This window comes from Euprymna scolopes, chromosome 4 (assembly GCF_053919585.1).
Source record: "Euprymna scolopes isolate OS-2025 chromosome 4, ASM5391958v1, whole genome shotgun sequence".
NCBI classification, from domain to species: Eukaryota; Metazoa; Mollusca; class Cephalopoda; order Sepiida; family Sepiolidae; genus Euprymna; species Euprymna scolopes.
Genome location: NC_136485.1, coordinates 45265776 through 45291137, shown reverse-complemented (window position 1 = coordinate 45291137; position 25362 = coordinate 45265776). Strand labels below are relative to the sequence as shown.

Sequence of the window (25362 nt, the reverse complement as noted above, 5' to 3'; positions counted from 1 at the left end):
CTTGTGGTCCCCTCTAAATACTAACCAAGCTGGATGTTGCTTAATCTTGTGCAGTGTGTGCAGTCAGCACCAACCCTATTCAGGGTTTAACCAGCTTCCTCCGAAGGAGGAAGTTTCATGGGACTATGAAATTCACAAGTGGTCCCCAGTTGCATGTATATCCCGTTAGGGGAGATGACGATGTAAGGTTTTTGCAACTTTTTGCAGGGAGGTGTCGACGTCCTCCTACATACAGCACCTGGATTTCCCAAATTGGTCACCCATTTTAGTAATGACCAGGCTCAACGTTGTTTAACTTCAGTGATCTGACGGGAACCAGTGTGTCAATGTGATTATGCCGTATATGCTTAACCTTGCTGATCCAACACTAAACAAAAATATGATTAGTAAAATGGAAATTAAAAATTTGTATTATTCAGACTAGTGTTCATATTGTCATTATCTTCAAAACGTTTCAGCCATCATAATCTATGGTCTCATTCAGATGCAGCTTTTAAAACTTGGAAATATTTATGTCCAACCCTAGAACTTATACAAAATTCTGAATTGAATACTTTAATGGATGTCGATTATTCTCATTCCATCAGCCATGATTGGGTAGAAGTGTTCATCATTATGCTATTCTTTGTTATTATCCGTAATTAAGATTGGCTCTTCAACCTCTAAAAGACTCATTGTTAACGTGATATGAGTGACGCATCTCCACACGTTAGAAAATAAAAAGAAGAAAGAATATAACAAAAATAAAAAAAGAAGAAACGAGTTTATCTGCAGAACAATGAAAAGAAAGTTGTTCATCAAGGTACACAAAGGAAGCCGAGTAGGATTGGTTATCAAAGTGTAGAGACTTGCCCAGAATGTATTGCCCCTCGATGCCATGTAACACAGTGCCAGAATAGTTGAGACACCTGATTGTCCACGCTAGAGTTTGTCTGAAGATTAACTGATTGAGCACGTTTTCTTTGAATGCCCCTAACTCTGACACTACTGGAGGTATGTCAACAAGGTGACAGTTCGTATCTATCCTGAGCATCCTTGCCCATAAAATATTTCTTACATTATCAACAACGTCGGCTTGCTGAGGGACAAGAAGAGATAAATGATGTTTCTCACAATGTTGGCTGTAGCATGGATGGCAGTATGAACTTCATGTCGGAGAATAGATCAAAAGATTGAATCATTTACTGATCAAGATCTGATTGCATTCTTCAAGCACCAGCTGAAGGTCAAGATTAGATGTGATAAAAAGATTATTTGCTCATTATGTATTCTTATATTTTGTGCAAATAAATATTTCAAAATGTAGCGTTCACAGGACTAGACATATTTAGAGTTAGTCTACAGGCAGTTTTAGGTAGAGCGGAGAGTTTTGTGAAAGTTGCAAACTATTACAGGTGTACGATGGTTGACAGAGTTGAGGAAAGTTGCGAGTTGGACACAGTTAAATGCAGGTTATGACTAGGAGCGGATAGAGAGAGCTTTATGAGATCAAAATGAGATAACATTAACTGGAATGCATACCTCAACAAAACGTTGCAAACTTTACATGTAGAAAGTCAATGGTGTCATGCACACATCCAGAATGTGACAGATATTTGCAGAATCTGTTAAAGTTTATGTTTCTTTAGTGTATTTTACTTTATTCATGCTTGCAAACCGGTGTACACCCCTACCTTGCAGTCACCAATGTGGAGACAACAACATAGCCAGAAGAGAAGATGAAGAAGAAGACGACCTCACCACACAGCATTGGAGTCGGCGTTTTCTGTGAACAATGCAGCACACGTGTTATCATATTAGTTAATGATCTTAACTATTGTGTTATGCATCCTGAGTTCAAAGATTTCCAAGTTTAGAAAGATGCACTTCAAGGAGGATAAATGTTACGTTTGCCAAGGTGCGAAGACAACAAAGATGAGAATGATAGATTCAAAATTATCAACCCTCATCTAAAAGATTCTGAAGAAAATTTTAGATTTTTTTCAATCCGTATTTAAAGCAACTGTGAAAGCAATGTTATCACACTTATCTTGAGTAATATAGATGTATGGGGAGTGGTCTGCTTCCCAAAAGGAAACTCAGAAGAGTGACTCATTTCACCAAACTTAAGTGTGGGATGGAATTCTAATATGTCTCTTCCTGAAAGACAGTTGGTCTACATAATAAGAACGGGCAATATAATCCTATATATAAAAATTATGTTTTTCTATTTGTCCAAACAAGATACTAATGGTTGAATTTTGACGAATGTTTGAATGGAGATAGGCCAATCCTAAAGATCAAGAAAGACAGAGGAAAACAAATAAAATATGCTTGATCCAACTGTGATCAACAACAATTCGTAACTTTGTAAATCAATTCTGTTGGTTTGTCCCCAAGTCCTTATAAATATACGACATAATTCACGTTGACACACAGGTTCCAGTTAGACCACCAAAGGTAAGCAATGTTAAGCCTGATCAGTACTAAAATGGATGATTATTTGGAAATTCCAGGTGCTGCAAGTGCTCTCCGCTTATCTTGGCATTGTTTTCAGTCATCTAGCATTTATTGCCACTGGACTCAAACAGTCTCGATTCAGGAGAAGTGTGGTCGTGGTTTGCACAACCCTGGCCTCCCAATTAAATGCGCAACTACCTTTAAAGGGGTATCTATTATCCCTTGAGACTGAATGGAGGCATCTATTGATTAAGTTCTTATAATCTATTTCTGACAAAGGAGGAAGAATTGCTACTTTCTGGGCAAAAATTTATCTAGCACTTACTGTTGGCTGATCTTTTACCTTAAAGTAGTATTTAATTTTTTTTTTTTTTTTTCTTACATTTCCATGAAATACTACCTTTAATCCAAACGTTTATTCAATATATTCCTTTTTACATAATAAATTACTTTTGGCATTTTTACTGATTTTCCTAGGACTTTGAAAGCAAACCTGAACCTCATGATTCCTACCTTTTAATGTCGTTTCTATCGATTATTATTTATTATCAATATATATGTTCATATTCTATCCCCCCCCCAAAGTGTATAAGAATTATTTTTTTAATTTATTAGGTTTCTTAAATTCTTGTTTTCAATCACTTGTGCTATGCATCCTCTCATAAAAGGGGTCATTATCATCTGGAAATTATAGTACAGACAAGAGCTAACCTAGGGGTCATAACTATCAGCAATGACTAAAAAATCTTCATATGTAAAAACCTACCTGTGACTCCCAAAATGTTTGCTGTTCATGACAATCTTTATAAAAATCCTCCTTCATGTATTCAATGGCAAGAAGTTCTGAAATAAAAAAGAAAATATTTAAAGACATTTTTTTTTAAATAAGAATTCATTAATAATATTTATCTGGCCTATAATTTTATATTTTTGTGCTATTCAAATAAAATGGAGTAAAAAAGATATTTTTTAATTTTGTAATGTAAAAGCTTTTAATTATTTTTTATTTTAATATTTCTAACCACATATATTTTCATGTCCCATTATGCAAATGTTCGCAAACATAAATTTTATATATTAATTTCCAGATCATCAACAAAACAGAAGAAAAAAAGGTTCTTGTTATCTTGTAAGAAAGAAAAATGTAAATGAAAAAAAATAAATAAATAAATAAAAAAAATGAAAGGAAAAATTTGCAATTATGGGGAGGAGGGTGTATTTAGTTCTCTCTCTCTCACTGCAAAAACTGTGAAACCAGGGTCGGAAAGTGGGATTGAAAAGTCATTCCCCTCGAGGAGAGGCACTCTGACTTGCAAAAAGTGACCGGGCAGCCCCATCGGCATTTCCGGTAAAGGTGCATCAGGTGATTAACAATAAACTAACTCCCACTAAAAGAGAGAAAGCAAAGTCTGGGAGAGTGAACCCCCTAGAATTGCACAGATCTAAGACTACACTACAATCAACAAGGACCAGTTATAGGGTGGTCGGTAGAATTGCAGAAAATTTGTTAAACAGTAATTTATTTTTAGAAACAACTTTTATAAAGTTTTTCAATGACTTATATACATTCACAGATGCTCAAATTGTTGTTCATGAAAATCATTTTCTTTTTATCTTCTGTGCTAATTGATAAATTGTTAGTTTAGTTTACTTTGTAGAGATCTCTTTGATCTAAGTTTTCTGGGGTTTTTTTTATCTTTATTCAGAAAATTCCAGACGACTTTCATCATCATTAAGATAAAGCTTCTGACTTAAAAAAATTCATTCAATTAATTTACTGAAAATTGTTTTAAACTTCACAAAAGTCCAAATTAAAAATGAATAAGTTGGTAAAAATCGATTAGCATGCATTTGTCTTTTAGTCCCATCTATACAGAAACACTCTAAGACATTCAATTCTTGCTCGTTCAATTTTAAATGAATACAGCTTTAAATAAATAAGAAAAAAAAAACAATTTTCAAGAAATACATTTCAAGAAGTGACATTTGTTTTATGGAGTTGAAGAATATTTTGCTAACAATTATTTTTATGGTAAGAAGACAGAAAATACTTGTTTTAAATGGAGTTAAATGAATACAATAATATATATATATATATATATATATATATATATATATATATAAAACAATAGATGTATGCATGTATATCTGTCTAAATATTTAACCTATAAACTCTTGAACTACTGGTCACATAACACTGAAGTTAACAGGAAATAGCAATCATACACAAAGGATGGTTTATAATATTTGTTTGAATGGATGAATAACGCATACAGAAGTCGGCAAGTTGAAATACAAAATATTCTTTACAATTGCCGACATTTCTATTAGTTTGCACATGCATAAACTAAGCATAACTAAAAGTGGTTTAATTTTATCACTTTCTTATCTATCTGTTGAGTTAGCTCAAACAGTAGCAAACATGGCTAGAGCTCTAAATGAGTTTGAAGCACTAACTATTTTGGTTCCGATTCTAGCTGATGGCATAAAAGTCAATATTTTTAAAACTTGAAATCAGTACTATGTAGATATATATAAAAATAAGTGGTGGGACGATTACTCGGGAATCAGAAAAATTGGAACTTTTAGGGGTATTGGGATAGGCATTGGAAAAATTAGTGCCTATTTTCTAATGCCAAAAAATACGATTCCTTTAATTGTTCATCTTTTCGGTTTTATTTTGTTTAAAATTAATTTTCCAATGCTGTAATTAAAAATAAAATGATGAATATTTATTGATTTTAAACTGCCAATAAAATTAAAATTTATAAATTACTATAAATGTTTGTGAAAATATATGCATATAATATATGCATTTTTACGGTAATCGGTAAAAAGAAAATCCTTAAAAAAAACTACATATTTACAGTCTTTAAAAAGGATTAGAATCTATAATTACATCAGAATCGGTAATAGTATTGGAATCGGGGAAAAAATTCTAGAATCGTCCCATCAAAAGTGAAATGGTCTCTTTGTCTATATGTGTACATTTCCCTACCTAACTTCTGTCAATTTTCAGTCTACAGACTCGAGATTTGACATAAGGAGAATTGAGATTTGGAAAAATCTTTTTAATCAGTTTTCGGACACAAATTTAGCTATCAAGGGGTCAAAGTTCAACGATTTGACCTTTGAAAACGACCAAACTTTTTCATTTGATTTGAGCTCAAAACAATAACTGTTAAGGAGCCAAAATTGGGGTCAAAGTTTAAAAAAAAATTTTACCTCTGCGGTCTCAACCAAATTACTCAGCCAATTTTTGGTCTAAACATTTGAAATGCCAGCAGGTCAGAGTTGAAAAGAGTTGACCTTTGCAGACTCTACAAAACTTCGCCAATTTTGGGTCTAAACACTTAAATTTTAGAAGTAGGTTACCTGGATATGAGTCAAACTTTTTAATATATATGTATATACATATGCACCTAAAATTATGAACAGTACATAGGGCCCAAGCAAAACCGAGCTGAATTGCTAGTGCATATATATAATTTGGGGGTTGTTATTTTCTAAAGGAAAAGTAACCCATGAAGTATAACGAGGTTAATACAAGAGTGCTCAATACCAAGATAAAGCAGGGAATACTTTTAATTTGTTTTTACATAAGCAGTCATGTGTTACTACATAGTCATTCGCATGACTGTATAGTAAGACATTACTGCTTTCGTACAAACAAATTGAAAGTATTATATATATATCTATATATATATATATATATATATAGATATATATATAGAGATATATATGTTTGGAGAAAAATAGAAAAACCGAATGAAATTAAAATAATCAACGTTTCGTCCTTATTTCAGAGGACATCTTCAGGATAATTGAAATAAAAATGTGAGAAAAGAAAAAGTCATAGATCGTGCGAAAAAGACAGTTTTTGAATCCTTTTTCGCACGATCTATGACTTTTTCTTTTCTCACATTTTTATTTCAATTATCCTGAAGATGTCCTCTGAAATAAGGACGAAACGTTGATTATTTTAATTTCATTCGGTTTTTCTATTTTTCTCAAAACATAACGTCAACCACCGCTGGTATTTTTTCATTCCTTATACATAGAATATATATATATATATATATATATATATATATATATATATATTCAAGAGAGAATTGGTTCTGTAATAATAAATACCATACCTGCATGAATTAAAGTATATTAAGCATATTTTAGTTAGTTTTAAATGAATAAAGACATTTGTTTTTATTTAAATAATATTTAACTAAAAATCATAATTATTTTTATGGAAGAAGAAAAAAGAAAGAATCATTTATTCTTAATAATATTGAACCGGACAGACGTTCATTATTTCAAAATAAATATTTTTAACAGTAAATCATACAGATTTATGTTGGAAGCACCGCGGATTTTCTTGGGTTTCACTAGCATTTAAGATTTAAGAAAGTGCTTTTAGGGATTAGTGATCTTTTACACCAATGAATTTCATGTTAAAACATTATTTACATGGGGAAATTAGTATAAATTGAAAAAATTATGAAAAATGATCCAATAGAAGATGTGCTAGATGTATTCTTAACTAAAAAAAAAAAAAAAAAAAATCATCCGTAATTACGTCGTTTAAAAATGACAGACATTTAATTTGAATAAAGGGTAATAAGCATAACATACTGAATTGGTCGCACAACTCTTCCACATTAAAAATATATAATAAAATTCGATAATTTGTGTATTCATTCTTTTGCGGACTGTTATCCTCATCTTCATAGTTGTTGTTTCACCATGTTCCGGCCAACTCATCGTCTGGCCTTTTTCAGGTGATAAACCATGACGATGATTAATCACCTGAGAAAGCCAGAGGATGAGTCAGCCGAAACATGATAAAACAACAACTATAAACATGAGGATAACAGTTAACCAAAGAATAAGAATGCATACACAAATTAGAAAGCCTCATCTCAAAGGGATTCCAAAACAAAACAAAAAATATAAAACTCGATAATACGATAAATTCTATTTTTACTTTTAATTATTTCTCTACTCCATTATTTTTCGTAATTTATACTAATTTTGACATGGCACTTAAGTACGTAATAATGTACTGACCTAAAATGCTGAAAAGATCACCACTCAACATAAGCACTTTTAAACGTTTAAACAAATGCAAAATAGTCTTTTTGCTTTGTTAAATAGCAAACTTTTCCAAGAATTGCATATTTATATTAATTCACTAATTTGGGTCTTCATTATGAAATTTTTTCTCCTCTTTATCAGCACAAATCTATTGTAATGCTAGACTTTAAAAACCTTAAAATAAAATTTAGTTTTTTCTCACAATGACCATGAAAATTTTTTTAATCTGCAATATTTTTGATAAAGTGAGAAGGCTATGACCGCCACAATTTGAAAGGTTCTATTTATAGACACTGGTGATAGGAACTGATGAATCAAATGGAGCCAGGTTCTGCTAGCAACCAATCAGAAACCAGAGTTGTCTCATAAAAATATTGAATCTTTAGCATTCCAGCACATATTGTTTTTGTGTCAACACAAGATCTTTTACTTTTTGCCTGCAAAATTATAATGTGCAGGACCTGTACAGAATAGCTACTCATCGGAAACTCTTCTGAGATTAAAAATAGCTTCCAATTCAAGATAATCGCCTTTGACTGTCTGGTGGCACAAGCATGTCTGGACAGCGAAAGACTCGTCTGAATTCTCAGGTCTACAGGTGGTTGGTCTTCAATGATGGAATTACAATTGGCTAACCATCTCGTATGACCTTGCTCATGACAACTATCAAAATTCCATATAGGATTCGAGAATTCAAATGGATGCACCTGAAAAATATCCAACTTTATATCGGCCATGATTAGAGACATAGTGCAGACCATGTAACAAGCACCTACAATGTCGGGCTCTGAATAGCATAGTCCAAAGAGGACTTGGCTGAACACTTAGGTTCACAGGTGGTTGGCATACAAAGCAGCCGATGAGAAGTGAATTAGTGTGGATTCATACACGAGGTCTCAAAAACATGGGTCTGATGAAAATAAATTTTTTCAACGATTTTGAATAGAAAAGCTCATAAAGCCCTAGATATCTGGGAACAAATTTTCTGGCATTAGAAATAGAATGTAAATTATCAACAATGCAGTCAGACTTCATCACAAGTTATGTTGAGAGCAGATAAAATAGATGGAACAAGACTATCTTCATCACTTTGTTTCATGAGGTCATAAACGTTGTAAGCAACAGAAATACATCTGTTCTTAGAATGGCAAAACCGATGCAGGATGAGGGTTGGTAGAAACAGGTTCAAAGGGGAATGAGAGAGGGGGGGGGGAAGAGAACAAATACGGAAAGTAGAGATAGGCAGAAGAAAGGGAGAGCGATGAGGAAGAGAAATGTAGAGAGAAAGAGAGGGGGATGGGGGCACGGAGAGAAAAGGTGATGGGGAAGAGAAAGTGAGAAACAGAAGGGGAAGAGCAGAGAGGGAGAGACTAGATGTGACGGAGAGGGATGAAAGGAAGAGAAAAAAGGGGAATAAAAAGATAAAGACAGAGGCAATCAAAGATGGAAAAGAAAGAGACTATGGAAAAGACAAATCGTAAAAAGAGAGCGGAAGAGAGAGATCGAAAAAAAAAAAGAGAGCGGAAGAGAGAGATCGAAAAAAAAAAAAGAGAGCGGAAGAGAGAGATCGAAAAAAAAAAAAGAGAGCGGAAGAGAGAGATCGAAAAAAAAAAAAGAGAGCGGAAGAGAGAGATCGAAAAAAAAAAAAGAGAGCGGAAGAGAGAGATCGAAAAAAAAAAAAGAGAGCGGAAGAGAGAGATCGAAAAAAAAAAAAAGAGAGCGGAAGAGAGAGATCGAAAAAAAAAAAAGAGAGCGGAAGAGAGAGATCGAAAAAAAAAAAAGAGAGCGGAAGAGAGAGATCGAAAAAAAAAAAAGAGAGCGGAAGAGAGAGATCGAAAAAAAAAAAGAGAGCGGAAGAGAGAGATCGAAAAAAAAAAAGAGAGCGGAAGAGAGAGATCGAAAAAAAAAAAGAGAGCGGAAGAGAGAAATCGAAAAAAAAAAAAGAGAGCGGAAGAGAGAGATCACAAAAAAAAAAAGAGAGCGGAAGAGAGAGATCGAAAAAAAAGAGAGCGGAAGAGAGAGATCGAAATAAAAAAGAGAGCGGAAGAGAGAGATCGAAAAAAAAAAGAGAGCGGAAGAGAGAGATCGAAAAAAAAAAGAGAGCGGAAGAGAGAGATCGAAAAAAAAAAGAGAGCGGAAGAGAGAGATCGAAAAAAAAAAGAGAGCGGAAGAGAGAGATCGAAAAAAAAAAGAGAGCGGAAGAGAGAGATCGAAAAAAAAAAGAGAGCGGAAGAGAGAGATCGAAAAAAAAAAGAGAGCGGAAGAGAGAGATCGAAAAAAAAAAGAGAGCGGAAGAGAGAGATCGAAAAAAAAAAGAGAGCGGAAGAGAGAGATCGAAAAAAAAAAGAGAGCGGAAGAGAGAGATCGAAAAAAAAAAGAGAGCGGAAGAGAGAGATCGAAAAAAAAAAGAGAGCGGAAGAGAGAGATCGAAAAAAAAAAGAGAGCGGAAGAGAGAGATCGAAAAAAAAAAGAGAGCGGAAGAGAGAGATCGAAAAAAAAAAGAGAGCGGAAGAGAGAGATCGAAAAAAAAAAGAGAGCGGAAGAGAGAGATCGAAAAAAAAAAGAGAGCGGAAGAGAGAGATCGAAAAAAATAAGAGAGCGGAAGAGAGAGATCGAAAATAAGAGAGCGGAAGAGAGAGATCGAAAATAAGAGAGCTGAAGAGAGAGATCGAAAAAAAGAGAGCTAAAGAGAGAGATCGAAAAAAAAAGAGAGCTAAAGAGAGAGATCGAAAAAAAAAGAGAGCTGAAGAGAGAGATCGAAAATAAGAGAGCGGATGAGACGGATCGAAAATAAGAGAGCGGAAGAGACGGATCGAAAATAAGAGACCGGAAGAGACGGATCGAAAATAAGAGAGCGGAAGAGAGAGATCGAAAATAAGAGAGCGGAAGAGAGAGATCGAAAATAAGAGAGCGGAAGAGAGAGATCGAAAATAAGAGAGCGGAAGAGAGAGATCGAAAAAAAGAGAGCTGAAGAGAGAGATCGAAAAAAAAAGAGAGCTAAAGAGAGAGATCGAAAAAAAAAGAGAGCTGAAGAGAGAGATCGAAAATAAGAGAGCGGAAGAGACGGATCGAAAATAAGAGGGCGGAAGAGACGGATTGAAAATAAGAGAGCGGAAGAGAGAGATCGAAAATAAGAGAGCGGAAGAGAGAGATCGAAAATAAGAGAGCGGAAGAGAGAGATCGAAAATAAGAGAGCGGAAGAGAGAGATCGAAAAAAAAAGAGAGCGGAAGAGAGAGATCGAAAAAAAAGAGAGCGGAAGAGAGAGATCGAAAAAAGAGAACGGAAAAGAGAAAATGAAAGATCGAGAAGAATTTTCATTCGAAGAAAAAGTGTTAGAAAAAAGATATAAAAGAGATAGAATAATAAAAAAAGAAAGAATAGAAAGAGGGGGATAGAAGAGAGAGAGAAAGAGAGGATATAAAAACAAATAAGTATAGGAAAGAAAAAAAATATTTGAAATATAACGGGCTGGGTGGGAGGATAAATGACTTTAAAAAAATCTATGTCTATATCGTATAACAATGACAAGTACTCTTGCCCTTCGGGAACAAGATCAAAGTGTAGTATCTGTTCTTCAGATGCTGCACTTCAATTTCTTGTTCTCTGTCAGTGGAGGAGAAATCCTTCACGACTGAGACAATTTTTATTTTTGTTCCTTTTCTCCACGTTAAAAAACGACCCTGGTGTCTAACTCTGTCCCGTGGGGAGGCATTGTAAATAGGAACAATGACAAGTAATATTAAACATGAATAGTACTTTTGCTCCACAGTTGGAGTAGAGAAGAAAATGTTCACTTTTATTTGTATTTCCTTTTTATTTTTCGAGAAACTCTTTCTAGATTCCTTGTGCATGCAAACCAACAACCAGTAGAGAAGGAGGCTGAGGTGTGTGTACACGCCACCATGTCTCCCTCTCTCCTTCTTGTGGTGGGTGAAGAGCACATACCTATGTATTAGTCAGTCCAAAGTCATGGCAGACTCCAGAGCGCATTTGATATTTACATTGTTTCTTTGTCTGACTAATCAAAGAAAGAAATACAATGAAGGCACTTATAAACCAGAGTAGCTGGCAAGACGAACTGGTGCCAATTCTTACCATAAACACTGGTTATTCGTGTATGATGAATATACATTATACAGCAAACATTAGAATTTACTTCAGATAAGATAATACGTCATGTTTCTCCCTGCTTTTTGTTGAGTGTTTGCCTGGATAAATAAACTTAAATAAACGGTTAATTTAGTCCCCGGGGTTGGAAATAAACAAAAAGGAAACAGAAAAATGACAAAAGTAAACAATAAAAATTTTTGGTAATTTTTTTACGACATGCCCCAACGTATTATAAACGCGCCAACCTTCCCATGTTAAGAACGGCTTTCGGAATAAGCACCCATCCCACCCAACTTCGAAAGCTGTTCATAACATGGGGAGGTTAGGGGAGTGTTTATTCCGAAAGCCGTTCTTAACATGTGGTTGGGGGTGTTTATACTACGCTGGGGCAGGTCGTAAGAAAATACCAAATTTAAAAAAAGAAAAGAAAAAGTGATATACATAATATATTGCTGATAATAAATTCCAATATTTACGATATAACATATGTATTATGCGTTTAAGAAAATACCAAATATTTTTTTTGTTAATGGAAATAGCTCCACACAATGCATTACTTGATAAAAAATTATTACATCAAGGTCAGAAACTTTCCAACAATAACTGTTAGATGGAATATATTCTGACTTAGAAAACAGCAATTCTCCCCTTTTTGTCAGAAACATTGCTCATAGAATGCGAGGACTAAAGGAAAAAATAAGTTTGGTTTGGTTGTTTTGTTTTACGGCATATCGACCCTTTTCGAGTTATTTAATGCCGCATCCAGCTATTTCGGAAATAGTATTCACGTTGCATCCAGTTATCAGAACATGAATGAGTTTTGCAATGGGAGAGAGAAAAAAGGTTACAGTATTAAAGTTTGGTACATTTTAAGTTAGGAAACCAGTCAGGAAGTGGGGGAGATAGAAAGAGAAATTTGAAATGGGAAGAAAGAAATAGAGGGGAAATAGTGGGTGGTTGTTTTTGTTTTTGCAGAACATAATAAAGTTTTGCAAAAGGAAGTAGAAAAACAAAAAGCATCAATGTTAGGTGCGTTTCGTCTCAGGAATCCAATATCTTCAGACAGCCTTATATGGTAATACCAGGGACAAAATAAGGAAAGCAAGAGATGGATTATAAATATAATCGTCCAAATCTTTGATCATACCCAAGACATGCTAAAAATATTGCAACAATTATATTATTACTACTATTATCGCTTTTGTCTTGTCTCATGCTGAAGTTAAACATTCTGAACGACTTCAAAGTTTTCTGTCAGTAGATTTTGCTTGTGCCACCAGTCAGATCAATTAATTATCATCCGACTCCTTAATGTCTTAAGTGGCTTACCAGGTGGTTGTGGGCAATGGAATCTACGTTTTGATTTAGGCACAGATAAAGAGTGGGGAAAATTACTGACAGTGGTTTCAGCTAGACAGGTGTTTTTCGTGAAAGATTGGCGAGGGGGGACCAGAGATTGGAGCTCAGACGAGCACTTCCCATGGAAATAACGATAAAACATCTCTTCTGTGGAAGAGAGGTTGCAGGGAAGCGAAAAGGGCATCTCCCACTAAGCTACGAAGATTTCAAAAAGATTGTTGTCATTAATATTGTTACTTTGTGTAAAATTTTAGCAATTTCTCATTCTTCTATTTCAGCATACCTGCGATTCTAGATAAATAAAGCCTTATTAACTGGTTTTCATTCGTTTTCTGTGTTCCAAATGATCACGATTGTTTTATTTTTATTTTTTTTTAACTTCATTTTACAATGCTTGTACTAGTGTGCAAATGATAAATAATTCTGTTTAAACTAATGGTGAAACTACAGACTAGTTTAAAGTAAAAATATATGAAAAGTTTTTTTTTTTTTTTTCATTTTTATATGGTGGAAGTTTACCCATTATTCAGCATTGGCTTAACCTGGAAAAGGTGGCCAAAAATTATGAAAAAGAAAATAATAATGTACACATTCTTTGTTTTCAGTGTATGAAAACATGAGACTGATCGATGATGCATATAAGATGGACGCAGACTACACCTGTGAACTTCTGGACCTCCCCCACCCCCAGAAAATTGAATATTTGTCTGAAGTCCATGGACATTTCTCTCATGTTCATCCCATGCTTCCATTCAGACAAAGAATACCCCTTAGGGGCAGTAGCGCATGTAATTGTGAGGCAAGAGTTATGCAATCTCTAAGCACACCTCTCCTGAATCGGCACTGTTTGAGTTCAGTGGCAAGAAGACCAGGACGACTGAAAACAATGCCGAGATAAGCAGAGAGCACATACAGCATCTGAAAGTCCCAAATGGTCACCCATTTAGTACTGACCAGGTTCAACATTGCTTAACTTCGGTAATCTAGCTGAAACCAGTGTGTCAACGTGATTATGCCGTATTGTCATGTTCATAGTGCCAAAAGGAAAACAGGACTAGTGATTGGAACACTCAAAAATATCCTGTCGACCATATGCAGTCGACGCTGATGAATTTACAGTCAGACTCGGTGCATAATAAAAAAAAATCAAAGAGAAAGTAGTAGAGTTGGACAGCTCGAAATCAAAATCACATTTGCTCCGAATTTTTTGTCAATACTTCAACATGTTAATATGTGAATTCATTTTTTTGTAGACTGTTATACTCATCTTGATATTGGTCCCCCGATTTATCGGAGAGGGCCCTATGTTTTCAGTGGCGTCCGTGCTTCCATGTGTGCGTTAGTCCGGACCATTGCCAGATAACCGTCCATTAGTTTTTCCTCAAATTTTGCCACCACAAATTGTATTTCATTAAATAGATGTGCACAGTAAAAAAAATTTTGTTTACAAAAATTCCCGTTGGGCTCAAAAGAAGTCAAAAATGCCCCAAAATGGCCAAAATTGACAGATTTTGCCCCATAACTTTGGATCCATCCATTAGATTTTTTTTAAAACTTGGCCAAAATGTGGAGCCCATTGTTTTTAATATAAATCCAGTATGGGCGACCCTGGCAAAATTCTGGTTCACATCCCCAGGGACTTTCAGTGCTCAAAACGCCCCTTTTTATGGCTTTTTTCATATTTCTCAATAAAAAACTTGATATGTCTGACTAGTGGTTTTTCACTGATCAACTCAAATATATATGTGTTAAGGCCTGAAACTGCACCGTTATCCATTACCACTGAGATTTGATGTCTCCAGAGACTCAAAAGAGGTCAAAAATGCCCCAATAACCAAAAATGACACTTTTTGTCCCATAGTATTTGATCCATCCATTAGATTTTCCTAAAACTTAACTAAAATGTGGAAGCCATTGTTCTTAATATAAATTCAGTATGGGTGACCCGAACAAAATTCTGGTTCGCATTCCTCTGCCTTTTTGGAGCTTCTTTTCATATCACTCAAGAACTTGATATGTGTATGTCTACATAGTAGTTTTCCATGGTGCTGAATTCAAATATACATGTCTTAAGGTGTGAAACTGCATCATTTGTCCATTGTCACTGGGATTCGGCGTTCCCAGGAGCTCAAAGGAGTCACAAATGCCCCAAAATTGCAATAAAAATGGCAATTTTTACCCCATAACTTTTGTTCCATCCATTAAATTTTTCTGAAACTTGGCAAAAATGTGAAAGCAACGTTGGCCCTTCACACTTCTCACATTCATCATTTCTTCACTATTTTTGTGGCGTAATCTCACATGCAGAACAAGAGGGGGACCAAGCACGCACAGCTTGTTTGTTGTTGTTGTTGTTTCACCATGTTTCTGCCAACTCATTCTCTGGCCTTTTTCAAGTGGTTAACTGCAACGGGATAGCAATGCTGAGTCATAACTGTATCCCCAGTAATTACTGCCTTCCATAGTTGTCGCCACCTCACCATGTTTTGGCCAACTAATCCTCTGGCCTGCTTTGCATTGGATTAAAACTGCTACCTTCAGACAATGCTCAATTAGAACCGTAAACACTGCCTCTATCCATTGCACTACTATCCCATCGCTGTTATCCACCTATAGAAGGCCGAAACATGGTAAAACAATAACTATGAAGATGAAAAAGGAAAAAATCTCTCTCCAGAGGTAGTAAAACTGGTGTTAAATGCCAGGCTGAAAAGACTACGTTAGTACTGCAAAAGATATTCACAAACAAAAGCATTTGATACTAAATAAATTGTATACACAAGATCTACAGCAGATGTGCTAACAGTTATATCTCATAGGATTAGTGACAAAGGCTTCCTTTCCAGGGCAATTGCTCTTGACATATCGAAGGCATTCGATAAGGTATAACATAAGGGCCTACTTCACAAGATTTCCAGCTATGGTATCACTGGAAATGTTTTCTCAATTATTAAATCATTTCTCTCTGATAGGTTCATAAGAGTAGTGGTTGATGGGCAGAAATCAGAGGCCCATAGTATTAATGCTGGAGTTCCTCAGGGGTCCATCCTGGGCCCAACTTTCTTCCTGATCTATATCAATGATCTCATAAAAAATATACTTAAATCATTCATTGACATCTATGCTGATGACACGACCATCTATGGCAACACATCAAAGGCCGTAAATGACAAAGTTCTCTGATTCTCTCTCTCCTCTGATCTTGAGCGTGTGGTACAGTGGGGGAAGTGGTGGCTGGTTACTTTTAATGCATCCAAAACTAAGCTTCTATCTTTATATCATCAACGCTCTGATACCCATCTGGCATCAATTGAAATGGATGGCTCTCGTCTTGAGGAGGTTCCATGTTTTGACAAGCTTCTGGGTTTGACCTTTGCTCCTGATCTGAAATGGAACACCTACATCAGGTCTATTGCCAAGGTCGCTGGGAAAATGGTGGGATCCTTCTACCACTCCAGAAGATATCTCACTACTGGTGCAATTCTCTACATGTATAAAAGCCAAGTACGTCCAAGAATAGAGTACTGCTGCCATATCTGGGCAGGAGCTGCTAAAACCAGCCTATCCTGCCTTGACAGAGTACAAAATAGACTTTGTGGCTTAGTAGGGGATGCCCTTTTCTCTTCCCTGCAGCCTTTCTCCCACAAAAGAGACGTTGCGAGCCTGTCTCTGTTTTATCATTATTTCCATGGCAAGTGCTTGTCTGAGCTTCAATCTCTGGTCCCCCCTCGCCAATCTTTCATAAAAAACACCCGTCTAGTTGAAACTACTGTCATTAATTTTCCCCACTTTTTATCTGTGCCTAAATCCAAATGTAGATTTCATGAGCAGACCTTCTTTCTTAGAAGTGCACGACTGTGGAACTCTCTTCCGTTTGCCTGTTTCCCACCTGACTACAACTTGGATGTCTTCAAGTCCAACATAAACAAATTTCTGACAAACCGCTCTCTTAAGTAAGACACTATCAAATATCCAATACTAATGATCACTACGATACTATCTCAAGACAATACCACAAACAAGAAGCAGCTACCATTTTATCCCATTTTTAACACCAAACATTGGTCATAAGCTGTCCGGCAAGGATGAATCGTTAATACCAACAATCAGTGAGATTTCACCAATGGTAGTCACTTCCTGTACGTTCCCCATGTATATGCGAGACTATGCAACACACCCTGACTGCAATGAAGTCTATAATCACAGCACATAAACACACTTGTAAATCTATATGACTATTATGGCTTCCATTCAGTCTTGAGAGACAATGGACATTCTCTGTAAGAGTAGCTGTTGGGATGATTGATAGGAATCATGAAAAAAAAAAAAAAAATTGGAACTTTTTAAGGGATTGGAATCAGAAAAATTCCAGCCTATTTTCTGATACAAAAAAAAAACGATTACTTCAGTTGTTTTTTTGTTTTGTTTTTATTCATACTAACAATTGAAAATGAAATATTTCTAATATAAAAAAAATATATATTTACTCATTTCAGTAAAATTAAAATCTACAGATAACCTCCTTGACATATTTCATTTTTTGTATTTTTATGTTTATGAAAATATATACACATATTATATGAGTTTTTACTCTCCCAACAAAAATTTCTATAGCTCAATATTTAGAAATTTTAAAAGGAATCAGAATCAGTAATTGTATTGGAATCGTCTCATCACTAATAATTATACAGCCACAGTTGCACAATCCCCAACTGCACCTCTATTGATTACGAATTGTTTTATTCTATTGGAAAGACAACTAAAAACATCATAGAGAACACATACAGCACCTGGTGTTTTCAAATGACTTACTGTGATGATCTAACTATAGGACTATTACCTAAGAAAACATATATACACACATTTTGCAAGTCATGTATGTATGTAAATACATACACACTATAGCCTTTTTCTTTGTCATGATGTATACAAGCATTTGTCATAACAGGTGAAGACAAAACGTGATGCTAGATTGCATACTACAAAAATTTCTGAGTCAGCAAAGATTGCAACTCCACACACGACAAAAAATAAAGAAAAAAAAAAAAGAGGGCTGAAAGTATTTTGTTAAAACCGACTGTAATAAGCAGCCTTTGCAGGTACCCCAGTATGCGTCATCTTGGCAAGGACATCTTGCAGGCAGATAAGTTAATTACAGAGTCTTAACAATCAAAATGCAGAGTGCGGAAATAGAGAAATAAAACGTCCATCCTTAAAAGCCAAGGAAATCACGATATCTCCATTGCTTAGATGTTACAAATATCTAAATCTTATAACGTTTGGCGATTGTTTAGTATAGTTAAGAAAAAAATGTGTCAAAAACAAATAAAGAGCAAATAACTGCTACAAAACACAGGAAAATATACTTTACTCTAAAAGATGTAACACTTTGATGTGTGTTTACTGACAGTAAAATCAATCTATGCATTCGTTATCGTCACTTTTACTTAGCCAAACAAGAATGTTCTGCAAACGTGGACAATTTCAAGGTAAGTTTCAGGCTTTTAAGATAATAAAAAAAAACTTTTAAAAGAATCTTAAGGGTCTCCTTTTAAAAGTTAAAAAAAATTTTTTTTAACAAATGCAAGACACCTCTCTAACCACCGATATCCACGACAAATAAAACTACCTGAGAATTCCTCCTTCAAATTCCTCGGCCTAACATTTGCAGACAATATGAACTGAAACAAATACACTGAAGACATTGCGAAGGCTGCTGCAGAGAAGGTGGGTTCTCTCTACCTAGCTAGAAGATTAATCACACCTAAAAGTGATCTGTACCTCTACAAGGCCACCATTCGCCCATGTATGGAGTATTATTGCCACCTATAGGATGGTGCATCTTCCATTAGCCTTTCACTCTTGGATAGGGTAAAAAAAAAAATTTTAATCTAATATATCCCACTTTGTCAACTAAGCTCCAACCTCTGTCTCATTGCCGTAATATTGCATCTCTATTCCTGTTTTACAAATATTTTAATGGAATGTGCTCTGATGAACTCATTGCAGTTGTGCCCTCTCAAAGTACATATCCCCGACAAACCCACTTAGCTACAAAATCTCACCCCTTCAGTGTTGGTATTCTTAAATGCGAGAAAGCTTTCTACTCTAATAGTTTCTTCCTTTGAACAGCTTGACTTTGGAATTCCCTTCCTGCTATGTGCTTCCCTGACTATACTGATATGCAGAAGTTTAAATGTAATGTAAACTAACATCTTCTTTAATCGTTCCTAGACATGGTCCCAAATAGTAGTCCTTACGTCCTAGTGGCGATATGCCTTGTTAGGGGTGAATGTGAGTAAAAAAAAAACATTTTATAAGCCTGAAATTCGTTAGCAAGTCTCTTTAAAATTACCGATCAATTTAGAGAACACTTGCTTGGCTAAGGAAAATTAACGATAACAAATACATAGATAATAAATCGTAAAATCAGTAAATATACGTGAAAATTAAACAGGTTAATAAAAAACTAAATTTTCTTTGTTTGGGTTCTGTATATCATTGATAAGAAGAGGAATAAAAAACCTTAATTTAACGTTTATAAAATGAAATTAACAGGTGCGAGAACCTTATGTCGTGATGTTTGACCTTGAAACATGACGCAGCTGCAAGACAGTTTTTGCTTGTTTTATACTGAAAAGCGAAAGATATACGGGACGCTCAAAAAATCTGGAAAAAATAATGCGTGAAAGTCGGGCGAATTAAATAAACAGGCGACCCCCGTTCGTAACTCAAATATATTATCATTTAGACGTGATATAAAAAGTTTTAAGGGATGAGCTGACCGAAGAGTCCAGCGAAAAAAGCCTTTTATAGACATACACAAAAAGCGAACACACATACATACATTTTCGCCAAATCGTTTTTCATCTAATATATATATATATATATATATATATATATATATATATATATATATATATATATTAGATGAAAAACGATTTGGCGAAGAAAAAAGATAAAAAGAAAAGGATGCATGTAAAGTCTACAAGAACATAAATTTACACAAAAAAATCATGCATCTATTGCGTAGAATTGAATTTCTTTCAATTCTATGCAATAGATGGGTGATTTTAATGAAATAGAGGCTTTTTACTTAAGCATTAGGTGAGAAATTATCCCAACTTTTGTATTTATTCATTTAGACTAACGGAGTACCTGGCATGCTCACCCTGCATTCGGTAAGGTTTGGAAGGGTGTCTTATGTAGTTTCTGATTTATAGCCAGACATGCACATAAACAGAATTATGACTTTCCTTTATTTTTTCAGTTTTTAAGAAAAGTAATATTTCGAATCAACCGTTTCTTTGTGTAGATTTTTTACATTCTGACTTAAATCTCTACTAATCAACATCACAATAGAAATGTTGGTGTTTATATTATATTAGACACAAGTAAAAGTCACTTTCTTAGTAAAACTCTTAATATACTTACGTATCATGCAAAAATAAATATCCTAACCAACAATTCGGAAAATTACTGAGTAGAAGTTAAATTAAAAATAAAAATCAGTTTTTGTATTTTGTCAATATATGATGCATTATTTTTTGGTTAAATGCCAAGCTGACTTATCTCCTCTTGATTTCTGCGATTTAGTAAAAAATTATAAACTGGATTTTATAATCATAGTCCTTATGGTTATAAAAACCAGTTTATAACATTTTTTACTACGTTTCCAATTACTTTTTGATTGTATTTAAAAAATTATTTTTTACATGTGCAAACAAAAGTAATAATAAAAAATGTCATTACTGTGACTAAAAAAAAAATTAAATTAATCTAAATTTAAACCTTAAATTTATTCTAAAAATCCCTTGAAAGATAAATATTAGTTTTCTGGAACTATTTTAAAAATAATCTGTAAATTAAAGTCTTTAGGATATCGAATTGAAAAATATGCAAAATTATTAAAAAAAAAAAAAAAAGAAAAGAAAAAAAAAGGAAAATGATTTAGTAACAAAAACCAGCACTTTGCTACTTACAAAAATTGACTATCAATACATAGAATTTCTATAGAAGCCTAAAATGTCAATTTTATTTTCAAATTTATCGAGAAATTGAAACATTATAAGAATTTAATTTTTGCATTTTTGAAAATGATAATTTTTTTTATTAATTTAAATACCTTTATTTATCATAATATCAGGGTCATTTTGAAATTTTGGAGAGGAGGACTGATAATTTGTATGATCAAAACTATTCAGATTACTATTCTTATCTTGTATGTAACATTCATGTTTCAACTGATGTAACTTTCAATGCATCAAGATTTGACGAGGCCTTCCTGGTAAGAGACATGATGATCAAGTTTGTATACCAAACAAATATTCCAACAAAATTAAAAGGTTTATATTATTGATTCAGTCTATAATCCAAGTTTAATCTATCTATATATATAAAAGACAAAATGTGTGTGACCATTTCGTGTATGTCTCGCAAAGGCTTTTCTCGCACACGGTCCCAGGGAGGGGGGGGTTACGATCACTTACAACTGTTTATATAGGCCGGAGATAATAATATCTACGATTTGGGAACACGGGGCGCCTCTATATTTATTTACGTCGATTTTTACAAAATTATTGCTATTTCAGCCCGTCTTGTGTTCGTTCAGCTTTTTCGTATAAAAAGCGAAACAAATTCAAAGCTAATTCAAGTTCCCGGCAATCGCACCGGGAAACGTCCAGAAGCAATCAGCTTTGATCAATGTGGGGCCCAAACTCCTCGCTTTGATCAATGTGGGGCCCAAACTCCTCTCATATCAGACAATTGCTATTCAATCTGGACAATGGGGCCCCCTCCCCAACGTCTTGGGGGAAAAAAACAGTCAAAGTTGGGTAAACAAACCCAAGTTAACTGCATGACTTCTATTTGACCTCAATAATTAGGTCAAATAGAAGCAGCAGAGTTAACTTTTATTGCTGCCGCCTGTCAATAGTTAAATAAATTCAAACGTGTTTCCCTTGTATGTCTCCATAGCCCAGTGGTTAACGTCGTATGTTTTTTTTTCACATTTTAATTTCCAACTTTGGCTCAAGGGTTCAGGTTCGATCCTCATACTCACCTACCAAAACATTTTTTTTTATTTTAACCCCCCCCCCTGGAGTTTTGCTTTACCAAAAACCACACAAATCAAAACACCCGGGCATCGCCGGGTACCCCCGCTAGTATATATATAAAAGCGAAAATGTATGTATGTTTGTATGTATTTGTGTTTGTATGTCTCACAAAAACTTTCGACACGGGTACCCCCCCCCCGCTAGTTTATAATATAAATCTCACCTGTCTGTTTAAACGTATGTTGTATGTCTGCCAACACTTTCGACAGATGCAACGGATTTTCACGACAACAAATATCGATATTTTCGAAAGTCATCCCCTCTTTTCAATTGACTAGCCTTAATTTAAACCTTCAGAACTTCCGGTTTAGTGATGGGCGCAACAGCAAAGACGTCACTTTTTTTTTCATGTTCTTTTCCTCCTTCGCAGTACGGATTCGAGCCTGCCTGCCTGCCTACTACCACTTTTTTTTTTTTGCTCAACACACACCTCCAAACACCCGGGCAACGCCGGGCATCCAGGTTAGTATATATATAAAAGCGTGTATGTATGTATGTATGTATGTGTGTGTGTTTGTATGTCTCGCAAAAACTTCAACACGAGTCACAGATTTTCGCCAGATAGGTATTATTTTAAAGTTCCAACCTTCGCACGACAAATATCGAAAAATTGGCCAAAAACATTAATTCCTTCACTTTAAAATCATCAATTTTGTACAGGGAAGGGTGCCGAAAAAATCGTTCCTTCATTTTCTCTGCTCCTGCTACTATGACAATGACGTCATGTTTGACCTAGAAAACGTTCGCGTTAGTTTCAACCACCTGCAAGTGTTTTACAAGGTTTAATTTTATCTGTTATTAAGTGTATGTCTCTTTGGCGTAGGGGTAACATTTTTTTTTTTGCCTTAGCCTCGATATTTCAGGTTCGAGCCTATCTTTCTACCTAAACTTTTTTTCCTCTTTTACACCTTTTTTTTTTTCCTTTTTTTACGTTTGTTCGCTGTTTTGCTTTGTATTGGTTTTTCCAATTTTTCTTAACATCATGCTTTTTTTTTTATAATATTAAAACAGGGTCACCCTCTCCTACATACTAGTAGTTAGTAAAAAGAAAAAGACCTAGTCCCATCCTCAGTATCTTTATAAATTGTTGTATTAATAAACTCATCTAAAGGAGGTCAACATGCATGTTGGGTCGTTGCTAAAGCCATTTGAATTGGTCTGCACTCATGTATGGAAAATGACATTATTAAGATCATTGATTCAAACAATTTAATTGTATCATTTGTATTCTTCAGACTACTGTTCTAATCTCAAGTGTTATTTTAACAACATATTAGTCCTCCGACCTTCTTCAGGTGTATCTTGTCCAACATGCAGAACCCGTGGTGCAATGGTTGAAGTATGTGACAAGATTCAATTGTAAGGTGATATTCTTCTGTAAGCTGAAGGTTCAATTCTCAGTGTGAGTGACTAAAAAATACAATTGTGAATTACTTAGGACCTTTATTGAGTCATGACTGAAGGAATGAGCACATGCTACCCAGGTGATGTAAATAAAGAGATTCTGTTTGAAATCACGTGTATTGCAGAGTTTGACAGAAACATTCCAGAGTTCTACAAAATAGACCTGAAGAAGGTCAGAGGTTACATCCACTGAAACGTGAAAATAACACTTAAGATGGGAACAGTTGTCTGAAGAATCATTTTTAAATATCCTAATGGAGGATTAATTTTACAAAATTAGCAATGCTTTATTAATAAAGGTAAATAGTAGTCCATAATATATATCTATATACATATACTGTAGACAACTATTTACCTTTGGTCTATAATATATATATATATATATATATATATATATATATATATATTCCTCTAGAGTTGAATATTTTCTTGCTCTGACATTGATATTAAAAGCCTACTTATTCTACTTAAAAATTATTAGATTATTTATTAGATTAAACTTCTTATACTCCGTCAAGGATGTGTGACCGACTACATAAAAGTTAACTAATTTTCATATTTTTTTTTTATAAACGAGCGTTAATAAATTATTTGTATGGTTTCTAATTAGATAATTGGTTTTATTAAACTATTACATTGAATTCTATTTATTCATAAGTTTCCAGATGAAAACCTAGCATACGGAAATATATATATATATATATTAGAACCTCTGGATACGGCAATAAAAATTAGTAATAAAATATGGCACTGTATATAATACAGATGTATATAATCAAATAACATTATAAATAACACTGTAAGGCAAATACCGCAATTAGGGGCCGGAAAACCATCGTATTCCACATTGTAACCTGAAAAAAACATATCCTAGGGCTACTATATCTCGGAGTTCTACTGTATATATAAGTGGCCTTGTCAGTGTGTGCGTAAAAAGTCTCAACCAAACTCCTCTCTTAATATGCAGTCTGCAGAGTTGAAATTTGATATATTTGGACCTGTTGCACACTTTTTTCATTTTCTTTATACCTTTTGAAATCATTATGTATTGGATAATAATCAATAGAGAATTGGTTCTAAAATTATATATATATATATATATATATATATAGTCTATGAAAAAGATACTATAGATGTAATATTTGAGATTGCTTTAATCTATATACAGTTATTTAATAAAACAAATTTTAAATTAGATGAGAATGAGACTAATGGTTTAACACATACAAAACTACGGCTTTATTTGTATTGAAGTGAGATGTTTTTTTACATCATGTAAATATCTTCAAAATAAGAATAGTTCTTGAAAATAAATCTTTCTTAGAACTGCACGCCTGTGGAACTCTGTTCTGTCTGCCTGCTTCCCTCCGGACTACAACTTGGATGTCTTCAAGTCCAATGTTAACAAATTCCTAATGAACCGCCCCCTTCAGTAAACATTTCAGCAAATCACCTCACTAACGTAATGTACTTGCAATAACCCTTATCCCTGAGTGGCCTCCGGGCCTTGATAAGTGGTGATCACTGTGTAAAAAAAAAAAAAAAAAAATACATGATGAAACTTTATACCCCCACAACAAAAATAATTACATGCACAAGCTTTCAACATAAATCATTATGAGGAGACAGAGGATATCTGGTGGGCAGACATACACCACTGAATACTGTTATGATTCTAAGTATGGGAACACATTACAAAGAAAGAGATAAACAAATTGTGACATACATAATGTAAATGATAATTTGACTAACATAATGTAATAAGAACAGATATTTCACTGCACAACTTCCCGCTTAAACTGCCCCTAATGTCTCAGAAGCAATATAACTCGTTGGGGG

General features: G+C 34.4%; 2 protein-coding genes and 1 pseudogene across 5 annotated transcripts in view; 1 reads left to right on the top strand and 2 right to left on the bottom strand.

Annotated features, from left to right (window-relative positions):
* LOC145267183 (uncharacterized) overlaps positions 1-25362 on the bottom strand; it is a 224337-nt gene that overhangs the window by 66944 nt on the left and 132031 nt on the right. For all 4 annotated transcript variants that reach the window (XM_080123252.1, XM_080123260.1, XM_080123247.1 and 1 more), the window contains exon 2: positions 3206-3282. The gene's annotated coding sequence lies outside the window, so the exon portion shown is untranslated. The remainder of the gene's footprint in view (positions 1-3205; positions 3283-25362) is intronic.
* LOC145275410 (5S ribosomal RNA) lies at positions 227-345 on the bottom strand (annotated as a pseudogene).
* Positions 9972-10904, top strand: LOC145270738 (uncharacterized; the record flags this gene model as incomplete). Its single annotated transcript, XM_080126347.1, has 2 exons — positions 9972-10028; positions 10677-10904. Coding segments are annotated over 2 exons (264 nt in total), but the record flags the coding sequence as incomplete, so codon positions are not given.